The sequence below is a fragment of the Myotis lucifugus genome, unplaced genomic scaffold (assembly GCF_000147115.1).
Source record: "Myotis lucifugus unplaced genomic scaffold, Myoluc2.0 scaffold_181, whole genome shotgun sequence".
NCBI lineage: Eukaryota > Metazoa > Chordata > Mammalia > Chiroptera > Vespertilionidae > Myotis > Myotis lucifugus.
The window spans coordinates 1,893,629-1,913,208 of NW_005871229.1; the positions used below are offsets into that span (position 1 = coordinate 1,893,629).

Here is a 19,580-nt window from a genome sequence, read left to right on the forward strand (position 1 = left end):
TGCCCCACCCCAGCCTGATGATGAGACACAGTTAACTTGAAAACACACACTATCAACAGAGCAGCCAAGACAGCCTTGCAGGATTCAAATGTAGACCTCCCACGACGACAAACTGTGGGACGTAAGAGTATATAATAAACACGCGCACAAAGTCAAATGACATTTCTGCATGCTGCTCTTAAGAACAGAAATGGGTATTGATTTTTTCCCCCAAGAAGGAATGGAGGTAAAGTGGTAAGAAACACAGACCTAATGAATATTCATAAAAAGGTACTTGGAAGTGGGGGTAGAAGGAAGGATAAACATAGACGCACCTTTGGGGGCTTCTCCCTAAAAGAAATCTCTTAGCCTATGCTGAGATGCCACCATTCTCCGGTGGCTTAGTGGCCAATGGGTCTGAATCCCTGCCGGGGCTGTGTGACCTAAGGCAGGCTACAGAAGCACTCTATGCCTGAGGTTGCTCAGCTATGAAATGGAAATACCAATGAGACTGGTGGTGTGAGGATTACGTGAGATGATACGTGTAAACCTCTCAGTACAGTGCCTGCCATAATGAGAGTAACAAATGTAATCTGAACAATAAAAATTTAATTAAAAAAATAAATAAATAAATAAATAAAAAATAAAAGTCAAGGTGCAGCCCTAGCCGGTTTGGCTCAATGGATAGAGCGTCAGCTTGAGACCAAAGAGTCCCAGGTTTAATTCTGGTCAAGGGCACATACCTTGGTTACAGGCTCCTCCCTGGCCCGGCCCTGGTCAGGGTGAGTGCAGGAGGCAACCAGTCCATGTGTTTCTCTCACATCAATGTTTCTTTCTGTCTTTCCCTCTCTCTTCCACTCTCCCTAAAAATCAATGGGAAAAATATCCTCGGGTGAGGATTAACAAAAAATAAATAAAAGTTAAGGCACAAACAGTTGAAATAGAAGTTACAGACTTGCTGTCAACTGAGAGGCTTTGCATCATGCAGACCTAACTAGAAAATGGTGTAAAAGGAGCTCACTCCACCTTAAAGAGCACCAGAGAAAAAGCACCTAGCTCATGAACATCATGGCATGTTCTGTCCACTACAGAGAGGGGCCGAGTGTTCCTTATCTTTCGGCTGCCATGTCTGCTGGGTAGGGAGGGTGGGCAATACATGATGGAAGTAAGGAAATAAAGGTATAGCTGAAGATCTGACAACAACCCAGTCCAATCGTGGCCAATATACTCAGAAAATCATAATTACATCACTCAAAAATCCAAAAATTTAATCTAATTCTTCTGTTACAGGTTGGGTGAAACTTCCTGTTCCTATATCAATACAACCACATATACCTTCAAGGTTTTACAATGGGAAAAAATAAGCCTGTCAAATCTTTATCTTCATTTAGGACAGCGGTTCTCAACCTGTGGGTCGAGACCCCTTTGGGGGTCGAACGACCCTTTCACAGGGGTCACCTAAGACCATCGGAAAACACATATATAATTACATATTGTTTTTGTGATCACTATGCTTTAATTATGTTCAATTTGTAACAATGAAATTGGGGGTCACCACAACACGAGGAACTATATTAAAGGGTCGCAGCATTAGGAAGGTTGAGAACCACTGATTTAGGTGCGCTCGCGCATTTTCTCTTTCTCTCTCTCTCTCTCTCTCTCTCTCTCTCTCTCTCCACCTCCCAACACCATCACACGCTGAGGAAGACATGAAAACCGTGTCAGTCTGGTAACTATTAGAACACAAGCTCCTTGAGGACACAAACCTTCGCTATTAGTTTCATTTTATGAGTTACTTAGTACCACATGAATCCATGGTATATACTGGGAGTCCATATAATATGGTAGTTAAGAAAACAGGCTTGGAGTCAGACACATTCTGGCTTAACCACTATCTCACTGGAGGAACTTTGAGCAAAAGGCTATTTCTCTGAGCCTAATTTTGCAAGTCAAGTCACAGGAGCAACAGGAACTGAATCAGGTTACAACTCCCAACCCCCCCTTACTCTGTGCACCAGCTGCTCGTTGAAGGCATTATCTCTCGTAATACTAGGCATTATCTTTCGTCATCTTTACACCAACCCTCCATGGTAAGTTCTACCATCTCCTTGTCAAATGAGACAATCCCACCACAGAAGTTCATGACAGGATTCATCCATATCCATCAGCCTGTAGAGGCAGCTCTATCATTTTTATATAATACCTGGCTCATTGTAAGTACTCAGGAAACAGAGCTCCTATATTGATATAATAATTACTCATGGCTCCAGCTATGGATCCAGTATCTTCTGAAGGAAGCTAAGGTCATGAGTTTTGGACCCGAGGGGCCTGAGGATTGGAGGATGCCCCTGGTGAGGCAAGAACTTACAAAAGAAAATGAAGTGGCAGTTAGTGGGCTGTTGAAAGAATGGAGGAAAGGCAGCTGTCCTAAAGACAGGAAGAGGGAAAATGAATTAAATGATAAAGCTCCCCACATTTTCAAGCTCATTAAATTCTAAGTATTTGGGTTACCTAGCCTTGGCTTCAACTGCAGAGAAAACTCACTCAGGCAATTCTACCTATAACCTCACTGCTAAAGGTGTGGTCCCACCAGCAGCATCAGCACCCCTGGGAGGTGTTTAGAAATGCAGGATATTGGGCTCCACTCCCAAACCAGAATCTGCATTTTATTGAGGCCCCAGGTGACTCATACACATTTAAATTGGGGGAGCACTGACCTAGAACTTACCCTAGGTTTCTTTATCAACAATACACCTTTCAACATGCACAACCCAGCTGTCCTCATAAGTTCTACACTAGAGGTTTGAAGAGAACCTAATTCCCATGGAGGTCTATAACGCTTTAAATCCTGTTCAGACAAAGCAGGTCACTAGATCCACCCATTTCCAATGGGTTATTTGGACTAAGCTTCTCATCAGTCTTATTTCATTTCGTTTTTCAGGATGTTTTATTCTTCTTTTTTTAAAAAAATATATTTCTATTGATTTCAGAGAAGAAGAGAGAGGGAGAAAGAGATAGAAACATCAATGAGACAGAATCCTTGATCGGTTGCCTCCTGCACGCCCCCCACTAGGGATTGAGCCCGCAACACGGGGATTGAGCCCATGTGCCCTTGACCAGAATCAAACCTGGGACCCTTCAGTCCGCAGGCTGACACTCCAACCACTGAGCTAAACTGGCTAGGGCTTTTCAAGACATTTTCATGTTGAACCATAAAAGAAGATTTTAAGAAATCTCTTTTCTGGGCAGAGCTGGGCAACCCTAGTGTTGGGCATCAATCCACAAAGGTGAAATAAGTCAATCAGTGAGAGGAAAGAAATCAGGCCTTTAATCCAACACCATAACAGCACCATCTGTGGAAATGCTAATTATCCTTCTAGCTCCAGTGCCTTTTCTTCCTACACTCCATCATTACCTTGGCAGTGTCTCCATACCAAGGGTACCAAATGGCTTGAGAAAGGACATCGGTACCTTTAATGCCCATGGCTAGCTTTGAGTACTTCTGTCATCTATTTATTTTACTAAGTTACAAATGATTTCCTCATGTTTGTCTTTTCTACCTTGGCAGACTCGGCCTTAAGTCACTGAGGATACCTCCTGTCCCCATTAAGATTCTGGCTATAAAACTGCCTGGCCAAACAATGTCTATCGCTTGTCAATAATTTGGATGCCAAATCACAGGTAAGGTGATGATATGCTTCCCTGCAGATGGAAAGGGAGCATCTATAAAGGACAATATTTCCCACTAGCCTAATGAAGGCTCCCAAACATCTGGTGGCTCTAACAGAGAGTGATGAGGCGTCAATGCCAGCTACATCCACCATCAGAGAAATGGTGTGTGGATCAGAAAACAAGCAGGCAGGCTGGCACCAAACTAGGTACCGCAGTGCTCATAGTCTAATTAAAAAAGCATTGTAACAAAAATGAGATGGTGCTATTTTAGCATCCATTCTCACTCAAAACACCATTTCTGAGTTGCTTTCAGAGGTCTTCAAGGAATTCACTCCTTTTGCCACATCTCTCAATGAGGAAATTATCAGAGGAGTCATTTTTCAAGTGTGAGACTCCCTCTTTAGACACAACCACATTCTCATTGGTGTTTCACGGAATTGGAGCTAGAAGTTTATGTCAACTGGGAGGCCAATTTATGTCATTAGTTCACAGCATCAAAAATACAGATGGGGAAACACAGCTCTTAACTGTAACTTTTCATTTCAAGGTCAATCCCAAGGACTTACATAGAAACAATGCATGTGCTACGGACCCCTACTAAAATCAGGCATGCCAGGGCTCTAGTACCTTCAGAATATGATTATGAAAGTTAAATTTGGGGGTGGGAAGAGGCATACCACTTACATAACCAAGTGACCAACTTACCACTGACTTTCCTTGTGGTATTTGCTGATGGAAATTTTGCTAAGTGCCAAAATAACTAATTCCTGCTCTGTATCCTTCTAGGATTCATAAGACTACATATGGCAACAGAAGAGTTGGCCCATATTGCTTCTCCCTCATACCTGCTGAGTTTCCATATGCAGATTACTAAATCCTAGAAGGCAAGGAGAGACTGGCTCTGAGTCAATGTAAATTGATTACCTTTACAGGAAAGGAATTCAGAGGGACTCAGGTAAGTAATCTGTGAACATAACCAAGACACAAATGGCAGCTGACCCAAGAATTAAATAAAGTAGAGAGGGAACCAAGATGGCAGCATAGGTGAACACCTATACTTGCTGCCTCTCACAACCACATCAAAACTACAACTAAAAGACAGAATAGATATCATCCAGAACCACGGGAGGGCTGGCTGAGTGGAAGTTCTGCAACTGGAAGGAAAGAAAAAAGTGCAATGAGACTGGTAGGAGGTGCAGAGGTAGGGAGGTGCGTGCAAAACAGGCTGGTAACTGGGTGCTGTTGTGTTTTTTTTTCAATCGGGAGGGAGACACAAGCTCCTGATTGCTCTGAACTCCAGTTCCGGGCGAGACTCAGGGAACCCAGACTAATACGGGGAGAAATTGGACTGTCTGGCATCAGGACAGGAATATGAGGGCGGCTTTCTCTCAGAGGTGCTCGCAGCAATCATTGTTCCTGCATGGGGGCGCAGGACACGGAGACGCCAGGAACCTTCCCGGTTCAGGGCTGACTGGCAGCCATTGCTGTTTGCTCTGCCCTGGTGATTCCCTGAGACCTCGCCCCACCCAATTTACAATCCCACCTAAGCTGTGCACAGTGGCTTTTGCATATGAATGGCCTATCCTTTTGCAGCCTAACCTAACAAACTGCAGCCGGGTCAGAGAGCTCCAAAGCTTCCAAAAGAAGGCCTAAGGTCCAGCAGCAGCAGCCTGCCTTGCTTCACAGCTGGGCCTCATCTGGGCACTTCCAAACCCCAAACAAAGAGAAGGAATCTGCAGATCTCTCTGTAGCTCCTGCTGGGTGGCCTCAGGCAGTGGCTGACTTTGCACCTCCTTGGAGATCCAAGAGCCAGTGTACCCAGTGGTCAGTGTGAGACCATACCAGATTACAACTCTTCACATCCATAAGCGACACACTAAAGGGGCAGACTCAGTGAGCACCAAAGCCCCACTGAAGCAAGTCCTGCCACATAAGGGTGTCTCCAGCACAGCAGTTTTTCCATTGTAGACAAAGCTGGTCCTCACAGCCAATTGGCCTGGAGGTCAATTCTTCCCAGTGATACCAACAGCAATCAAGGGTTAACTACAACAAGACTGTGCACACAGCCCACAAAGGGGTGCACCAAGAGTGTCCACCTCAGGTGATTGGGGAGGCTGAGCCACTGGGCCCTATAGGTCACCTAGCACACACGGCCACTCTATTAACACAGGGAAGCAGCCAAAATACGGAGACAAAGAAACATGTCACAAATGAAAGAAATGGAGGAAAGCAAACTACTAGATATAGAGTTCAAAACCATGGTTATAAGGTTACTCAAGAATCTTCTAGAAACCTCCGAGAAATTTAGTGAGACCCCCAAGGATATGAAAAAGGACCAAGCAGAAATTAAGCATACACTGACTGAAATAAAGAACAATATACAGAGATCCAACAGCAGACTAGAAGATCCAAAGAATCAAGTCAAAGATCTGAAATACAAAGAAGCAAAAAACACTCAACCCGAAAAGCAAAAAGAAGAATCCAAAAATATGAAGATAGTGTAAGGAGCTTCTGAGACAACTTCAAGCGTACCAACATCTGAATTATGGGGTGCCAGAAGAAGAGAGAGCAAGATATTGAAAACCTATTTGAAGAAATAATGACAGAAAACTTCCCCTACCTGGTGAAAGAAATAGACTTACAAGTCCAGGAAGCACAGAGAACCCCAAACAAGAGGAATCCAAAGAGGACCACACCAAGACACATCATAATTAAAATGCCAAGGGCAAAAGACAAAGAGAGAATCTTAAAAGCAGCAAGAGAAAAACAGTTAGTTACCTACAAGGGAGTACCCATACGACTGTCAACTGATTTCTCAACAGAAACTATGCAGGCCAGAAGGGAGTGGCAAGAAATATTCAAAGTGATGAATAGCAAGAACCTACAACCAAGATTACTCTACCCAGCAAAGCTATCATTTAGAATTGAAGGTCAGATAAAGAGCTTCACAGATAAGGAAAAGCTAAAGGAGTTCATCACCACCAAACCAGTATTATATGAAATGCTGAAGGGTATTCTTTAAGAAGAGGAAGAAGAAGACAAAGCTAAAGATAAAAACTATGAACAACAAAGTAACAACAAATACATATCTATCAACAAGTGAATCTAAAAATCAATAAAAAATCTGATGAACAGAATAAACTAGTAAATATAATAGAATCAGGGGCATTAGAAAGGGAGTGGACTGACAATTCTTGGGGGGAAGAGGATGTGGGGGTTGCAGGAAGATATTGGACAAAAATCTTACACTTACGGACGAGTACAGTGGGGGGGGAGTAATGGCATGGGGTGGGGTGGGAACCGGGTGGAAGGTAGCTATGGGGAGAAAAAAGAGGAACACCTGTAATAATCTGAACAATAAAGATTTATTTAAAAGTAAATAAATAAAATTAAAAATTAATTAATTAATTAATTAAATAAAGTAGAGGCTGCAGTTCACTGAACATTTATGTTTATGGCACTGTACTAGCCATAATCATGAGAGATAGGGTATAATGAGCCCCATTTATGGGGGTTGGGGGGGAATAGGCTCAGAGAAGTTAAGCGGCTTGACTAAAGTCACACAGCCAATAAAGACGAAATTAGAAATCTGACCTGTCATGTCAAAGCCCACTCTCCTTTAAGCTTGCTCTGCTTTGATGAGGAACTGAGACACCAGACAGAAGGTGTTAACTGGAATACCTCCACCATCCACCCCAGCCTCTGCCTCAGGGCTCCTAAAACCCTGCTGGTGCTTTCATACCTCCAGTGAGTTCCATGGTTAGCTTTTCATTTTCAATCATCTTCTTCTTTTCTTCTAGCTCAGCAATCAGGTTCTCTTTCAGTTCAACCTTTTTATCTTCAAATTCTTTTACTGCTGCCTTCTTTTCTTTAATGTAATTTCTTTCCACTTGTTCAGTCTGAGCAAAAGAGAAACACAGAATAGGGGTACATAGCTCTGGCAGCCAGGGCTCCACCTTGAAGTCTGGCAAAAACTTCAAGAGCAAAGAAAATACCTTTACTAGAAAGAGGAGAAATATTTGGACTCTCACACACATACACCTGCAGTAATGGAGGTCTCTGGAAGCCAGTTTTCCAATGAATGGGTAAACTTAAACCAACTTCTGCTTGTTTTCATGAGTATACACCACTTGCTACTCAGGTATTTCCTCTCTTCTACATCTTATATTTTATGGTGTGTGTTAAAATAGAACATTAATCCCTCAATGAAAGTAAATAAATGCTTTAAGGACAGAATTTCAAAGGAAAACAGTACATTCCAGATGAAATATCTACATTCAAAATAAACTAAGTCAAGATAGCAGGAGTTACTGTATGTTTTGATATTTACAGTAAGATAAAGATCAACTAGAGTAGACCATTTACTAGGTGTCTGAATCCCAAGGTACTAAACACTGAAATTATACTAAATAAAACTGCATAAACATCCGTTTTCTAAATCTCACCAGGGGGCTTATGGCTTATGGTGGGCAGTGGCTATGGATCATGTGATCCTTCAGGCTGCACTGACTTGAGTACGAAAATGGTTTCCAATGTGGCTCTGTTAAACCATGACCTTCTCACACTCATGTGTGGCTCTGATAAACTCACACCCCTACTCTGCCCCGCCCCCCCCCCCCCCCCCCACAAGGCACCCTGGGAGCAGTACATTGTTCAAGTTTAAGGCAGCCCTCATCCCTGGCCTCACACAGACCAGCACTACATGTCTGCTAAATAAAAGTTTTAATCCGTCTTCCCTGCTAACCCAGAGTCTCAGCTATAGAACTGAACTATTGAGCCAATTCAGAAACTGGGCTCCTTCGAGGACCAATACAACAAATTATTAGACCATTATAATTCAGACATACTCCCAGGGAAATAGCTTTAATGTGAGATCAAAGTCAACAAGAAAGCCCTCAGGGGTGAGTTTCCCCTAGTCCCGTGACAAGCAGAGGCTGCCCAACAAACAAATGAATAGAAGGAATTTCTGAATTGAGACCACATGTCCTTTTGTCAAACAGAACAGAGACAAAGGGTTCCAGCTGGAGGCTTCCCAACTATCTATTTGGTGATAGAAGGAAAGGCCACCAGTTGGGAGAGCAAGACTCCAATCTGAGAAAGAGCTTGCAAACCCAGAAGATCCATGGTACTTACTTCCAGCTGCAGGAAGAGTTCTGAAAGAGATAAAATGTGCAATTAGATTCGCTAGGCTGTGTCACCTTTCTAGACAGTATGTTAGGATTCATTTAGGAGCAGTAATTGCTTTCTGAAAGCACGATTACACAGAGCAAATGTTTTCATCAGTAAAGTGCGGATATACATGAAGGGGAAGGATGCAAGAAGCACTGTGTCTACTTAAAAGTTGGCCCTGACAGCATCAGCTCTGGCAGTTCTGTCCAAGGGCAAAAACAAGCAGTAGGCACCAAACAACCTCGACAAAATAAAAATAAAAGTGATCCCTTCTTTCTCTCAGTACATATCCTCCAACAGTCCCACAGGGCAGGATGGGGCAGGAAGAAGCAATGCACTTACTCCAGAAAGAGTCAGCATTGATGTTTGTAAAGTATTGTGTGACGGGCTCTATGTGGTAAGGAAGGACAATCCCCAAAAACTTAGAAGGCAGAGGTTTGCGCCCTCCTGGGCTTTGCTCCCAGGCCACCAAGCCTCTGTTCACAGCCATGCCTCCACCAGCAATGCCCTCTTCCAAGTGTCACTTCCAAGTGTCAGATCTAATGCAGCCTCCTCCAACAGGCCTTTCCTGAGGCCCCTTCACTCATCAACCCCCTCTCAGACACCTGAAGGTATCTACCCACCGTATTCAACAGCTTATTTAGCACCCTCTGTGTGCCAGGAGATTAGCAACTGTTAATCCAGCGGCTTCCCCACCACTAGATTGAAAAGCCCTCTGCAAAACGCAGAGCTTGGAACAAAATAGGTCCCTGACTTGTAATCTTTCCTGGGTGACACTGGAGTTGCTGCACAAGATCCACAAAGATTGTTGGCAGATCACCGCTCCAGGGGGTGCTGTTCACATTTCCCCACAGTCTCCTTTGCAAATCTGATCAATCCTATGGCGCTATTCCCCCATAAAAACTATCACATATGCATAGTCACACATATGTCCAAGGTTTTGAGTTTCAGGGACTCCAGATTACGAATCTAATTGTCAAATAACAGTTGTTGAATGAGAAAAATTAACTGAGCAGAGGGACAAGCACTCATTATTTTCTAACCTCGGCCCAAAGCCCTGATCACTGGAAATCCCTGCGCACAAGAACACAGCCAGTCCAACATGCTTACTCCTGACTGCTTCATACTTGATCCACTCATGAACAGGCCAGACATCTGAGGTCTGTGCCATTCTGAGAAGTTATGCCTGCACCAACAAGTCAAACTGACAATTAGCACTTAGAGTTGGTGGCAGTTTTAAAGCAGCCAGACAACACACACAACTAAAGCAGGTGGATTATCTCTGCACGGAATGTGCTTTTTAAAGCTCAAGCCATGCCAGAACCGGTTTGGCTCAGTGGATAGAGCGTCGGCCTGCGGACTCAAGGGTCCCGGGTTCGATTCCGGTCAAGGGCATGTACCTTGGTTGCGGGCACATCCCCAGTGGGGGGCGTGCAGGAGGCAGCTGATCAGTGTTTCTCTCTCATTGATGTTTCTGGCTCTCTATCCCTTTCCCTTCCTCTCTGTAAAAAATCAATAAAATATATTTAAAAAAAAAATAAAGCTCAAGCCATGACTAATTTAGGGGCTCTTCCGCATTTTTATGGGGGTGGGAGGATGTTTAGGAAAGATCATGTGAGGACAGAATTGAGAGTGGAAGTAAGAAAAACAACTCAATGCTCACCCTGCAGTTCTAGCTTAAGAAAGGTTGCTCACAGCAATTTTCTTTCTTTACTTATATCTTGAACCAATTCCGTGAGGCAGGTTCCCCTCTACGATGGGGAAACTAAGGCTCCAAGAGCAAATACCTGCTTAAAGGCACAGGACCTAAAGTGATGGAAGACCTAGACTAAGGACCTCAGTCTCCACGGCAACACCTCCTTTCCCTGCTAAAAGGGAACTCCAGGAGGACTGAGATTTTTAAAGATATCCCAAGGAGATGCCTCAGGAACTCAGAGTGGAAGGGGTGTGGGGTAATCATAGGGGCAGGAGGGCTGTAGATAGGCAGAGGTCTAATGACTATATCTCCATTGTCCCAGCCTTCAGCTCCTTTTCCATCTGTTGGTGTCCACTGAACATCTACTCACTGACGGAGAGAAGGAAGGGTTCCATCAACAGAAAGCTGGGAAGACACTGGTTCGGAAAGAAAGAGGACAGCACCTAGACCTCATTTTAGAACCCAACATCACTTTTACCACTGCAGAAACAAATACCATGCTGCACTCAAAATGCTGGCTGATGAGAAGTTTCAAAATTTAACACAGCCCACCCGTGTGGCTCAGTGGTTGAGTGTCGACCTATGAACCAAGAGGTAAGGGTTTCATTCTGGGACAGGGCACATGCCCAGATTGCAGGTTCAATCCCCAGTAGGGGGCGTGCAGAAGGCAGCTGATCAATGATTCTTTCTCATCATTGATGTTTCTGTCTCCTCCTTCTCCCTTCCTGTCTGAAGTCAATAAAAATATATTTTTAAAGATATATTTTAAAAATATATCTTTAAAGATATATTAATAAAAATATATTTTTAAAGATATATTTTAAAAATATATTTTTAAAGACATATTTTAAAAATATATCTTTAAAGATATATCTTTAAAAATATATTTTTAAAGATTTCCTGTAAACATAGCAATCTGTATTTACACACTTTAATATCTTTTGTCAATGAAACAGTGAGTTTCCTTAAGTCAAGGACAATCCTTCATTTACACTTTTGGATATCTTTTGTCAATGAAACAGTGAGTTTCCTTAAGTCAAGGACAATGTCTTACACTATTTATATTGCTCACAGAACTTAAATGTAGCAGATGCTCAACAACTGTTTGTTGAATGTGTTGAATGAATACATTTACTGTGTATGACAGACCAAAAACATATTCTTTTCCTCTAAATGTTTATAATACTTGAGAGAGAAAAACAAGAGGACACTCTTTCCTCCCAGAGCACAGAATACTAGAAGCAGCAAACTCAAAATAGGAGTTAAACAACCTACAATCCTTTTCCCTGTAAGCTCCTCTGAACGTCCATAAAGCCAGCTATGCAGACCCAAGAAAGAATGTGTGATTCTTCGGGTAACAGGGGGGATATAGGCGTGAGGGATGCTGGGACAATGGAGATATAGTCATTAGATACAGTCATCAGGATATGGCTCCTGACTGCAAGGAGCCACCACTAACAACCTCAACTATGATCCTTGAGAAAGGATGAACCCATTTTATGTAACTGCACCTTTGAAGTCTCTTCCCTAAAACTCTCCCTTCAATGAGATATTTGAGATATATTTTGAAGCAAAGCTCATATGGCCACATTACAGTGATGATCAGCAAAAGGAAGAAAATTTGAAGATGATATAGTTCCATTTAAGATAGTGTCTTACCTGCATTTCGTATCCTCTCTTTGTACTGCTGATCTAGTTTTTTCAACCTCTTCTGATACTCCTGTAACGTACCTGATTTGGAGATTTAGAAAATAAAAAATTACTCTCCATTTTGGTTCCTAAAATTGTTTTCTAGCACTAACAGTAACTGCCTTAGTAACATCAGAATGAAACTCAAACCAAGAAAAGGCACACACAGAGCTAACTGGACTCTGGCTCTCAAGGAAGACACAGCAGAAATCACCCCAACACAGTGAACTGAGACTCTCTAGCAAGTGAGGAGTTACAGAAAAGTGCTGGCAACCTCCAGGGATTCTGATCACTTGCTGCTTCAATTTGAATCAGCGGGCTTTCCTTTCCAGGAAAGACTTAATTCTCCTGCAATAAGATTAGGTCTAGATCAATGCCACCTAGAACTTTCTCTGCAATGATGGAAATGTCCTATCACACTGGTAGCCAATAGTCACATGTAGCTACTAAGCACATGAAATGTGGCTAATCCAACTGGGGAACTGAATTATTAATTTTATTTAATTAAATGTAAATAGCCACATGTGGCTAGTGATAATACTGAACAGCTCAGGTTTAGATTCCCACCAAATCTCTACTCATTTCATTGCTTTTCTCAGAAGCTGCTCGTTATGAGGGTCCCAATTAATATGGGAAGTGTTTCCTAATCATAACGAGAAAACACAGTAAGTAAATCCATAGTTCATTAGCATTTAGTTTATAAAGAATAATACAATTTTATTTATTTTCTGGAAAGAACATCTCTCCTACAAAATGTCTAGCTGTAGGCAGTGTGATCTTCAGTTCATGCCCTACAGAAGGCCTTAGTGAGATTTCAACTGTTTGTTGAATGAATACATTTACTGTGTTTGAAGACTGCACTTTACTGAGAAGATAGAAAAATGTATAAAAGACAGCCAAATTTTAAATCACTCCGACAGAGAAGTGAAATACACAGATTTCAAAGGTTTTTAATATTAAGAAGTATATTTAGAAATGAAAGATTAAATCACACACCAACCTTCCTGCAACTGTTGTAACTGTCTCTTGAGAGAAGCTAGTTTATCCTGATACATCCTGTAAAGAAAGGAAAGCCACAATGAAAGACAAAAACATTCAGTGCTCTATTCCAGAATAATCTACACACAGGAATTACCTGGGTTATTATAGGAATCTCATCGGGGTCCCTTAGCTGATTTAAAATGTACCAGCAGCTAAAGGGACCAGAAAGGGACAGGATTCTGTGTTCTTAAATCCTATCCCTATTTTGTAGATCCTCCTGTTATCCCAACTTTAGAGAATCAGTCTAAAATCTGTAAGGACACGCAGATTTTAATAAGTGACAATGATAGTAAGGCAAGAACATACAAAAAAATTTGAAAAAGTGAGGCCATTCTCTTCTAGACTTACAAGCATAAATAACACACACACACCCCAATATAGGAAAGGCATTAAATTCAGCTCTTATATCAACTCTACAATTAGATTATAAGTTCCAAAGGAGTAAGATTATGCCTGCACCCTCTCGCAGTCCGAGACCCCTCGCTCCTTACCGCTAGGCTCGCTGCCTCCTTTGCACTGCCCTGGAGGCAGGAGATGCACTGCCCTGGAGGCAGGAGAGGCTCCTGCCACCACTGCTGTGCTCGTCAGCCGTGAGCCCGGCTTCTGGATGAGCAGCACTCCCTATGGGAGTGTACTGATCACCAGGGGGCAGTTCCTGTGTTGAGCGTCTGCCCTCCAGTGGTCAGTGTGCATCATAGCGACTGGTTATTCGGTCCTTCTGCCATAACAGTCGGTTAGGCTTTTATTATATAGCCATGTAAGCACTAAGTTAATAAATCTTCATATCATTTTTAAAAGCACTACTTTTTAGGATCAGAGAAATAATAGTAACTCAGTAACAAATGTTAACACGTTAAGCGCCATGTCAGTCACCGGTGACTGACACTATACTTTCAGTCCGGACCAGTCAGTCACTGGTGCCGCCAGCATATTGGTGAAGTCATATATCGCGGGCTAAATGGAAAGGAAGAGAAAACAGGGTTGGCGCTTAACATGTTAAAATCCATGATTTATTTGCAGCCCCAGCTAGATAAGAACACATAGCACACACAAAGCAAAAGAATGCAGTGTGCTATTTTTTCCCCCCTCATACTGAATGGATTATAGGCAATTATCCACTCTGGCAAGTCTGTATGAATGCTAGATTCCACTTATAAATCTCATTTCAGCAATATTTTTGCCTCTACCTGAAAAAACACCCCCAAATTCAACAACAGGATTGGCAACCTGAAAAAACAAAAAGACTACTCTCCAACAGGTAATAGGCACAACAGCCTCTGGGTTAATCAAGTAAAGGCTGCAAATACACCCCAACTATCTATAGGATGAGGAAGAAGTAGGTAGAATCTAAGAATTACTCAGAATGTCTGATTCTTTTAGGAAAATTCACTCTCAATGCTCACCTTGAATCATACAAGGCATTCTATTGTAATCACAATCATTTCTATATCATCAAATATTAAGGAGCACATTCAATTAAAAGACTGTCTCTAAAGAATGTTTAAACATGTCAAGTACAGGAGGAAATGGGTGTGTAAACTACACACAAGTAAGGATATGGAACCTAGTGTATTAAATTTTCTACCACATTGAGTGTACAGAAAACGACTTTGAATTCTCAGTCTGTCTCTGAAAGGGAGTATTAACACACTAGAGGCCTGGTGCACAAATTTCGTGCACTCGGGGGTAGGGGGGCCCTCAGCCTGGCCTGCACCCTCTTGCAGTCTGGGAGCCCATGGGGGATGTCCGACTGCCGGTTTAGGCCGGGGGGAGTGGGCCTAAGCCATCAGTTGGACAGCCTTAGCGCTGCTGCAGAGATGGAAGAGACTCCCACCACCTGCTGCTGTGCTCGCCAGCCATGAGCCCGGCTCATGGCTTCTGGCTGAGCAGTGCTCCCACACACTGACCACCCGGGGGCAGCTCCTGCATTGAGCGTCTGCCCCCGGGTGATCAGTGCATGTCATAGCGACCTGTGTTCCATCATTCAGTCAATTTGCATATTAGCCTTTATTATATAGGACTGAAGAAGTAAATTACAACAAAAAATTCAGATTCCAGAAAAGAACAGGTATGTGAGAATACATTTCAAATGGGCCAAGGTAAATCATTAAAAAGCCTGAAGAGACTAAAAATAATTTTTTTAAAAAAAACAAGCAGTTTCAGGGATGAAGCTATGAGAAAAATCACATGACATAATCTTTCTTTATTCAGTCATACTGGTTAAATTTTAATTGAATTATCCCTTTGGGTTCCAATGATTGGAAAAGATGACAGAATCCAGAGGATGATCACAAAACTTCTGCAAATAAGATCTATAAGGAAAGGAAATGTGGACCGCCTAGTTGATAGATTTTAAAAAGTCAAATCAAGAGCCTCAAAATACATTCAACAAACACTTATCGGTATATTTTTTTATAATGTCTTGCATCTGCGTTTATGATAAAAGTGAGTGGTTTTAGTTTCTCTGGGCATACTTAGTTGTGGCTCTGTTAAAGATAATGAGAAGAGGGATAGGGTGAGATCGTGTGGTAAGGGGAAAAGCATTGGAGTAAAAAAGTCCTGCTCTCCAATCCTGGTCTCCCTGAACTCTCTGGAATCTAACATACTATGTAGCTCAGTAGTCGACAACCTTTCAGACCTCACAGACCACCAGTGGTCTGCGGACCAACGGTTGGCGACGGCTGATCTAGCTAATACTTGCTGGGGTCATGCCAATCTGAGAACCCAGTAGCTGTGAAACATCATTTACCCTCTCTAATGCTTTTCACATCTTTAAAAAAAAAGTGGGGAATGGTTCTCTCCAATTACTAGTACAGTGGGGCCTTGACTTACGAGTGTCCCGACTAATGAGTTTTTTGAGATACCAGATACCAGCTGTCTCTCGGCCAATTTTTTGCATTGAGTTGATAGAGTAATTTGAGTTAACGAGCTCGGTCTCAGAACGAATTAAACTCGTAAGTCAAGGCCCCACTGTATATGACCATATTACCCAGGGATCATTCCCTCAAGGTTCTTTCTAGCATATCTTCAAAAGATTCTTATAACAGGAAGACTGATTAAATGTGACAAATTTAAATGGGGCAAATTGCACACATATGGTTAAAGCCACACACACAAGGTCACTATAGAGATTTCCTTGCTAATTCTATATTCCAGATAGAAATCTAAAATTCATACTCACTGTTCCTTCATTTCTACATAGTCTTCTTCATCATGCTTTGCCAGGTCAGTTTCGCTAGCATCCTCAGTGTCTACGTAAAATCAAGGAAGAAGGGTTTGTTAAAATCATTTATAGAGTTGATATCACCTGACACACTTAGTAAATTTCTAGTAGTTTTTCTTTTAAATGAATTCTAGTCAATGCAGACCTGAGTGAAGCCATCAATAAAAAATATGTTACAGTTACTTCAGAAAAGAATATGCCATTTCCAACTTCTAAACAGTCAGATTTACACAAAGAGCTTGCTTTTCTCTCAAGTGCAGCTAGAGAACAAGGTGCATCAGACACAGGCAGCCGTGGTCAAGGCTGCTGCTTCTGCAGAACACTGGCCGCTCAGGAAAAGGAGATGCGGGTGTAAGACTGGAAAACTACAGGCAGGCAAGCCCTGGTCCCTACTCCAAGACACCCTAATACGTACATTCTCTTCCGGTATATGCCCAGTTTGAACCCTTAACAGATTTTACGTCACGTACGTACAAAGTAGAATCAGACTCAAGGAGCTGAACTCTAATAACTGAAATACTTTTAAAGTTACAACTAAAAGGAGACAAGATGATCACACGGAAAGTTTCAGAACGTTTTAAACACTGTTCTTAGAATAAGCAAATGGCAGGGGTGTCTACATAATTTCAGCAGCCCTACTTAAGGAGGGAAAAATCATTTTTTGCTTCATTGCTCCCCCTGGTGAGCATGAAAAGCAGTACAAGTGACAAGTGATTCCCATTCACAATCCCTGGTTAAGCTTTGTCTTCAAATGTGGTTTAACCAAATGCAATTAGTTCCTTCAACTTTGTATCTGCACATGCAGCTGCCTTCTTAAAGGCTGTTACAGGTCCAACACTACAAACTGTCCTCCTTCAGTCAAGAGGTGTCACTGAGCCCCCGTCCTGTGCCGGCCGCAGTGCTTGGCACTTGGGGGACCGCGATGCATAACACCTACCCCTCATTCCAGACAGCGGCTCCACCTTCTGCGCCACAGCCCTCTTTTGCGCCAGAATACTCCACCCAGATATTGGTCTCCATCCCCCCTTCTCTTCTCCCTTGCTTTTTGTTTCTTCACCTTCCTCCTCCTCCAGCCAGCTCCTTCAATCCCTCCAAAACTTTTCCTCACTCTTGCCAAAGTGTAAAACCCAGTTTGAAAAGCAAGCCTTGCTTGAGAGGCAGTCACGACGATGCAAACAGCATGGAACTTAAAAACACAACACCTGGGCCCCATGAGGCCAACCCAAATCCCTTCCTTCCCCACCTGTGTCCGTTCCCCCCGAGATGAAAAAAACAACCAAAAAACCTGAGTATTTCCCGAGGACCAGGCTTTAAAGTGCCAGTTCAGCACTTTACTGACTGCCTCACTCCCCCCTCGCACCTTCCCTAGGAAACCCCATCTGCTGGGGCAGTTGGGGCTCCTAAGCTTAAGCGAGTTGTCTAGGGTCAAAAGCTGGGCCGAGTGAGCCAAAGTCAGACCTCCATCTAACTCAGTGGTTCTCAACCTTCCTAATGCCGCGACCCTTTAATACAGTTCCTCATGTTGTGGTGACCCCCCAATTTCATTGTTACAAATTGAACATAATTAAAGCATAGTGATTAATCACAAAAACAATATGTAATTACATATGTGTTTTCTGATGGTCTTAGGCGACCCCTGTGAAAGGGTCGCGACCCACTGGTTGAGAACCGCTGATTACTGATGCCAGGCCCCATGCTTCTCTAACCAACCTGAACTGCACTGGCGCTGCCCAAACTAAGTCTGACCAAAGCAGCACCCCCCGGGCGGAGGGTGGGGGCGGGGGAGGGACCGAGGAGGCCAAACGCTCTGCTCCTCCAAGGAACTAAGCGGGAGGGGCACTCAATGGGAGGCTTTCTCATTCCAACCGGTGGAGACCGGAGGTGCAGCCCGAGGATGTAGGGGAACGAGGGGCGGAACCTTAAAGGGACTCCAGCTGTGACAACCGTCCCCTAAGTCCCTTCTTCCCGCGACTGTCGGGCACCAGGTCCCCAGAGCGTCCCGCGCCCTGAACAGGTGGGGTAACTTCCCGGCGCCGCGGTCCTGCCGGCTGCCCCGAGCCCGCGGGTCGGGCCGCCCCTCTCCCCGAGGCCCCCTCCCTGCCCACGCAAGTCCCCCCCGTCCCCGCGCCGCCCGGCGCCCTAAAGGACGCGCCTTCGTCCGACTCGCGGCCCCGGCAGCTGCGCTCGTCGTCCTCCGCGCTCTCCAGCTCCTCGTCCTCCTCGGGGTAATACTCCGGCGCCGGCGGCGTTCCAGTCGGGGCCGGGGCCGGGGCCGGAGCCAACAGCCCCGCAGCACTCATGTCGCCTCTGACAACAGCTGAGCGTGCCACCCGGGGACGGCGGCCACCCGCCCGGCGAACGCGAAGCCCGAGAAGCAGTGACCGAAGGATCGGAAAACTTGAGGAGCGGGAGGCGCAGCGACCTCTTCCCCGTCTCCGGGAAGCCCGGCCCCTCGCGCCCGCGCTCGGCAACGGGGACCTCGCTCCGGTGGCAACTTCCGGGTCGCCAGCTGCCCAAGGATCGCCTGACTCCGCCATCCTTCAGGGAATGGAGAGGTCGCCGGACGCCTCCTTCGCCTTAACCCCAGCCCCTTCATCGCCGCCTTAAAATCCTCCACGGCTAGCAGCTGGCGGCTAGGGGCGGAGACAGAGGCTCTCCAGGCAAACCCATGGGCAGGCCTCATCTCGGCCAGGACCCCGAAGCCCAGAGGCGACTTCCGGAAACAGCCGCCAGGCGGCGCCTGGGGCCAGAGCCAAAGTGGGGATCCTTAGCGACGTGAGAGGCAGAGGGTTTGAAGGGCTTTTGCAGGTGGAGGTGGTCTATCTCTTCTTTAAGCAGGTGAACGACATCATGCCTAAATATCTAGAGTCCCGAAGAAAAGGTGCCTGGTTCCTCCCGGGCTAATTGAAACTTTATTGAGAACTAAAATAAAGACAAGGATGCTGGTATTCCATTCTGGAGTGAACAAAAGGATAGTTTCCCAAACTCTGGGAGTCCTTTCTGTTTGTATAGGTTTACTCGATAAGATGTTATCCCGATTTTACAGACGAGAAAAGAGCTGCCACTTGCCTATAAAAATGATAGCGTCCAGTCTGCCTTGTTTAGACTCAG

At 44.2% G+C, this 19,580-nt stretch overlaps 1 protein-coding gene across 1 annotated transcript in view; it reads right to left on the reverse strand.

The window, feature by feature from the left end:
* The window catches only part of SUDS3 (SDS3 homolog, SIN3A corepressor complex component), a 35,557-nt gene extending 16,170 nt beyond the window's left edge, over positions 1-19,387 (reverse strand). Inside the window, exons 1-6 of the mRNA XM_006096561.3 lie at positions 18,622-19,387; positions 16,428-16,497; positions 13,206-13,261; positions 12,176-12,247; positions 8,785-8,804; positions 7,394-7,550 (exon numbers count right to left, since the gene is read on the reverse strand). Of these exons, the coding sequence (XP_006096623.2) occupies positions 7,394-7,550; positions 8,785-8,804; positions 12,176-12,247; positions 13,206-13,261; positions 16,428-16,497; positions 18,622-19,006 (760 nt within the window). The 5' untranslated portion in view covers positions 19,007-19,387. The remainder of the gene's footprint in view (positions 1-7,393; positions 7,551-8,784; positions 8,805-12,175; positions 12,248-13,205; positions 13,262-16,427; positions 16,498-18,621) is intronic.
* Between the last annotated feature and the right edge of the window lie 193 nt (positions 19,388-19,580).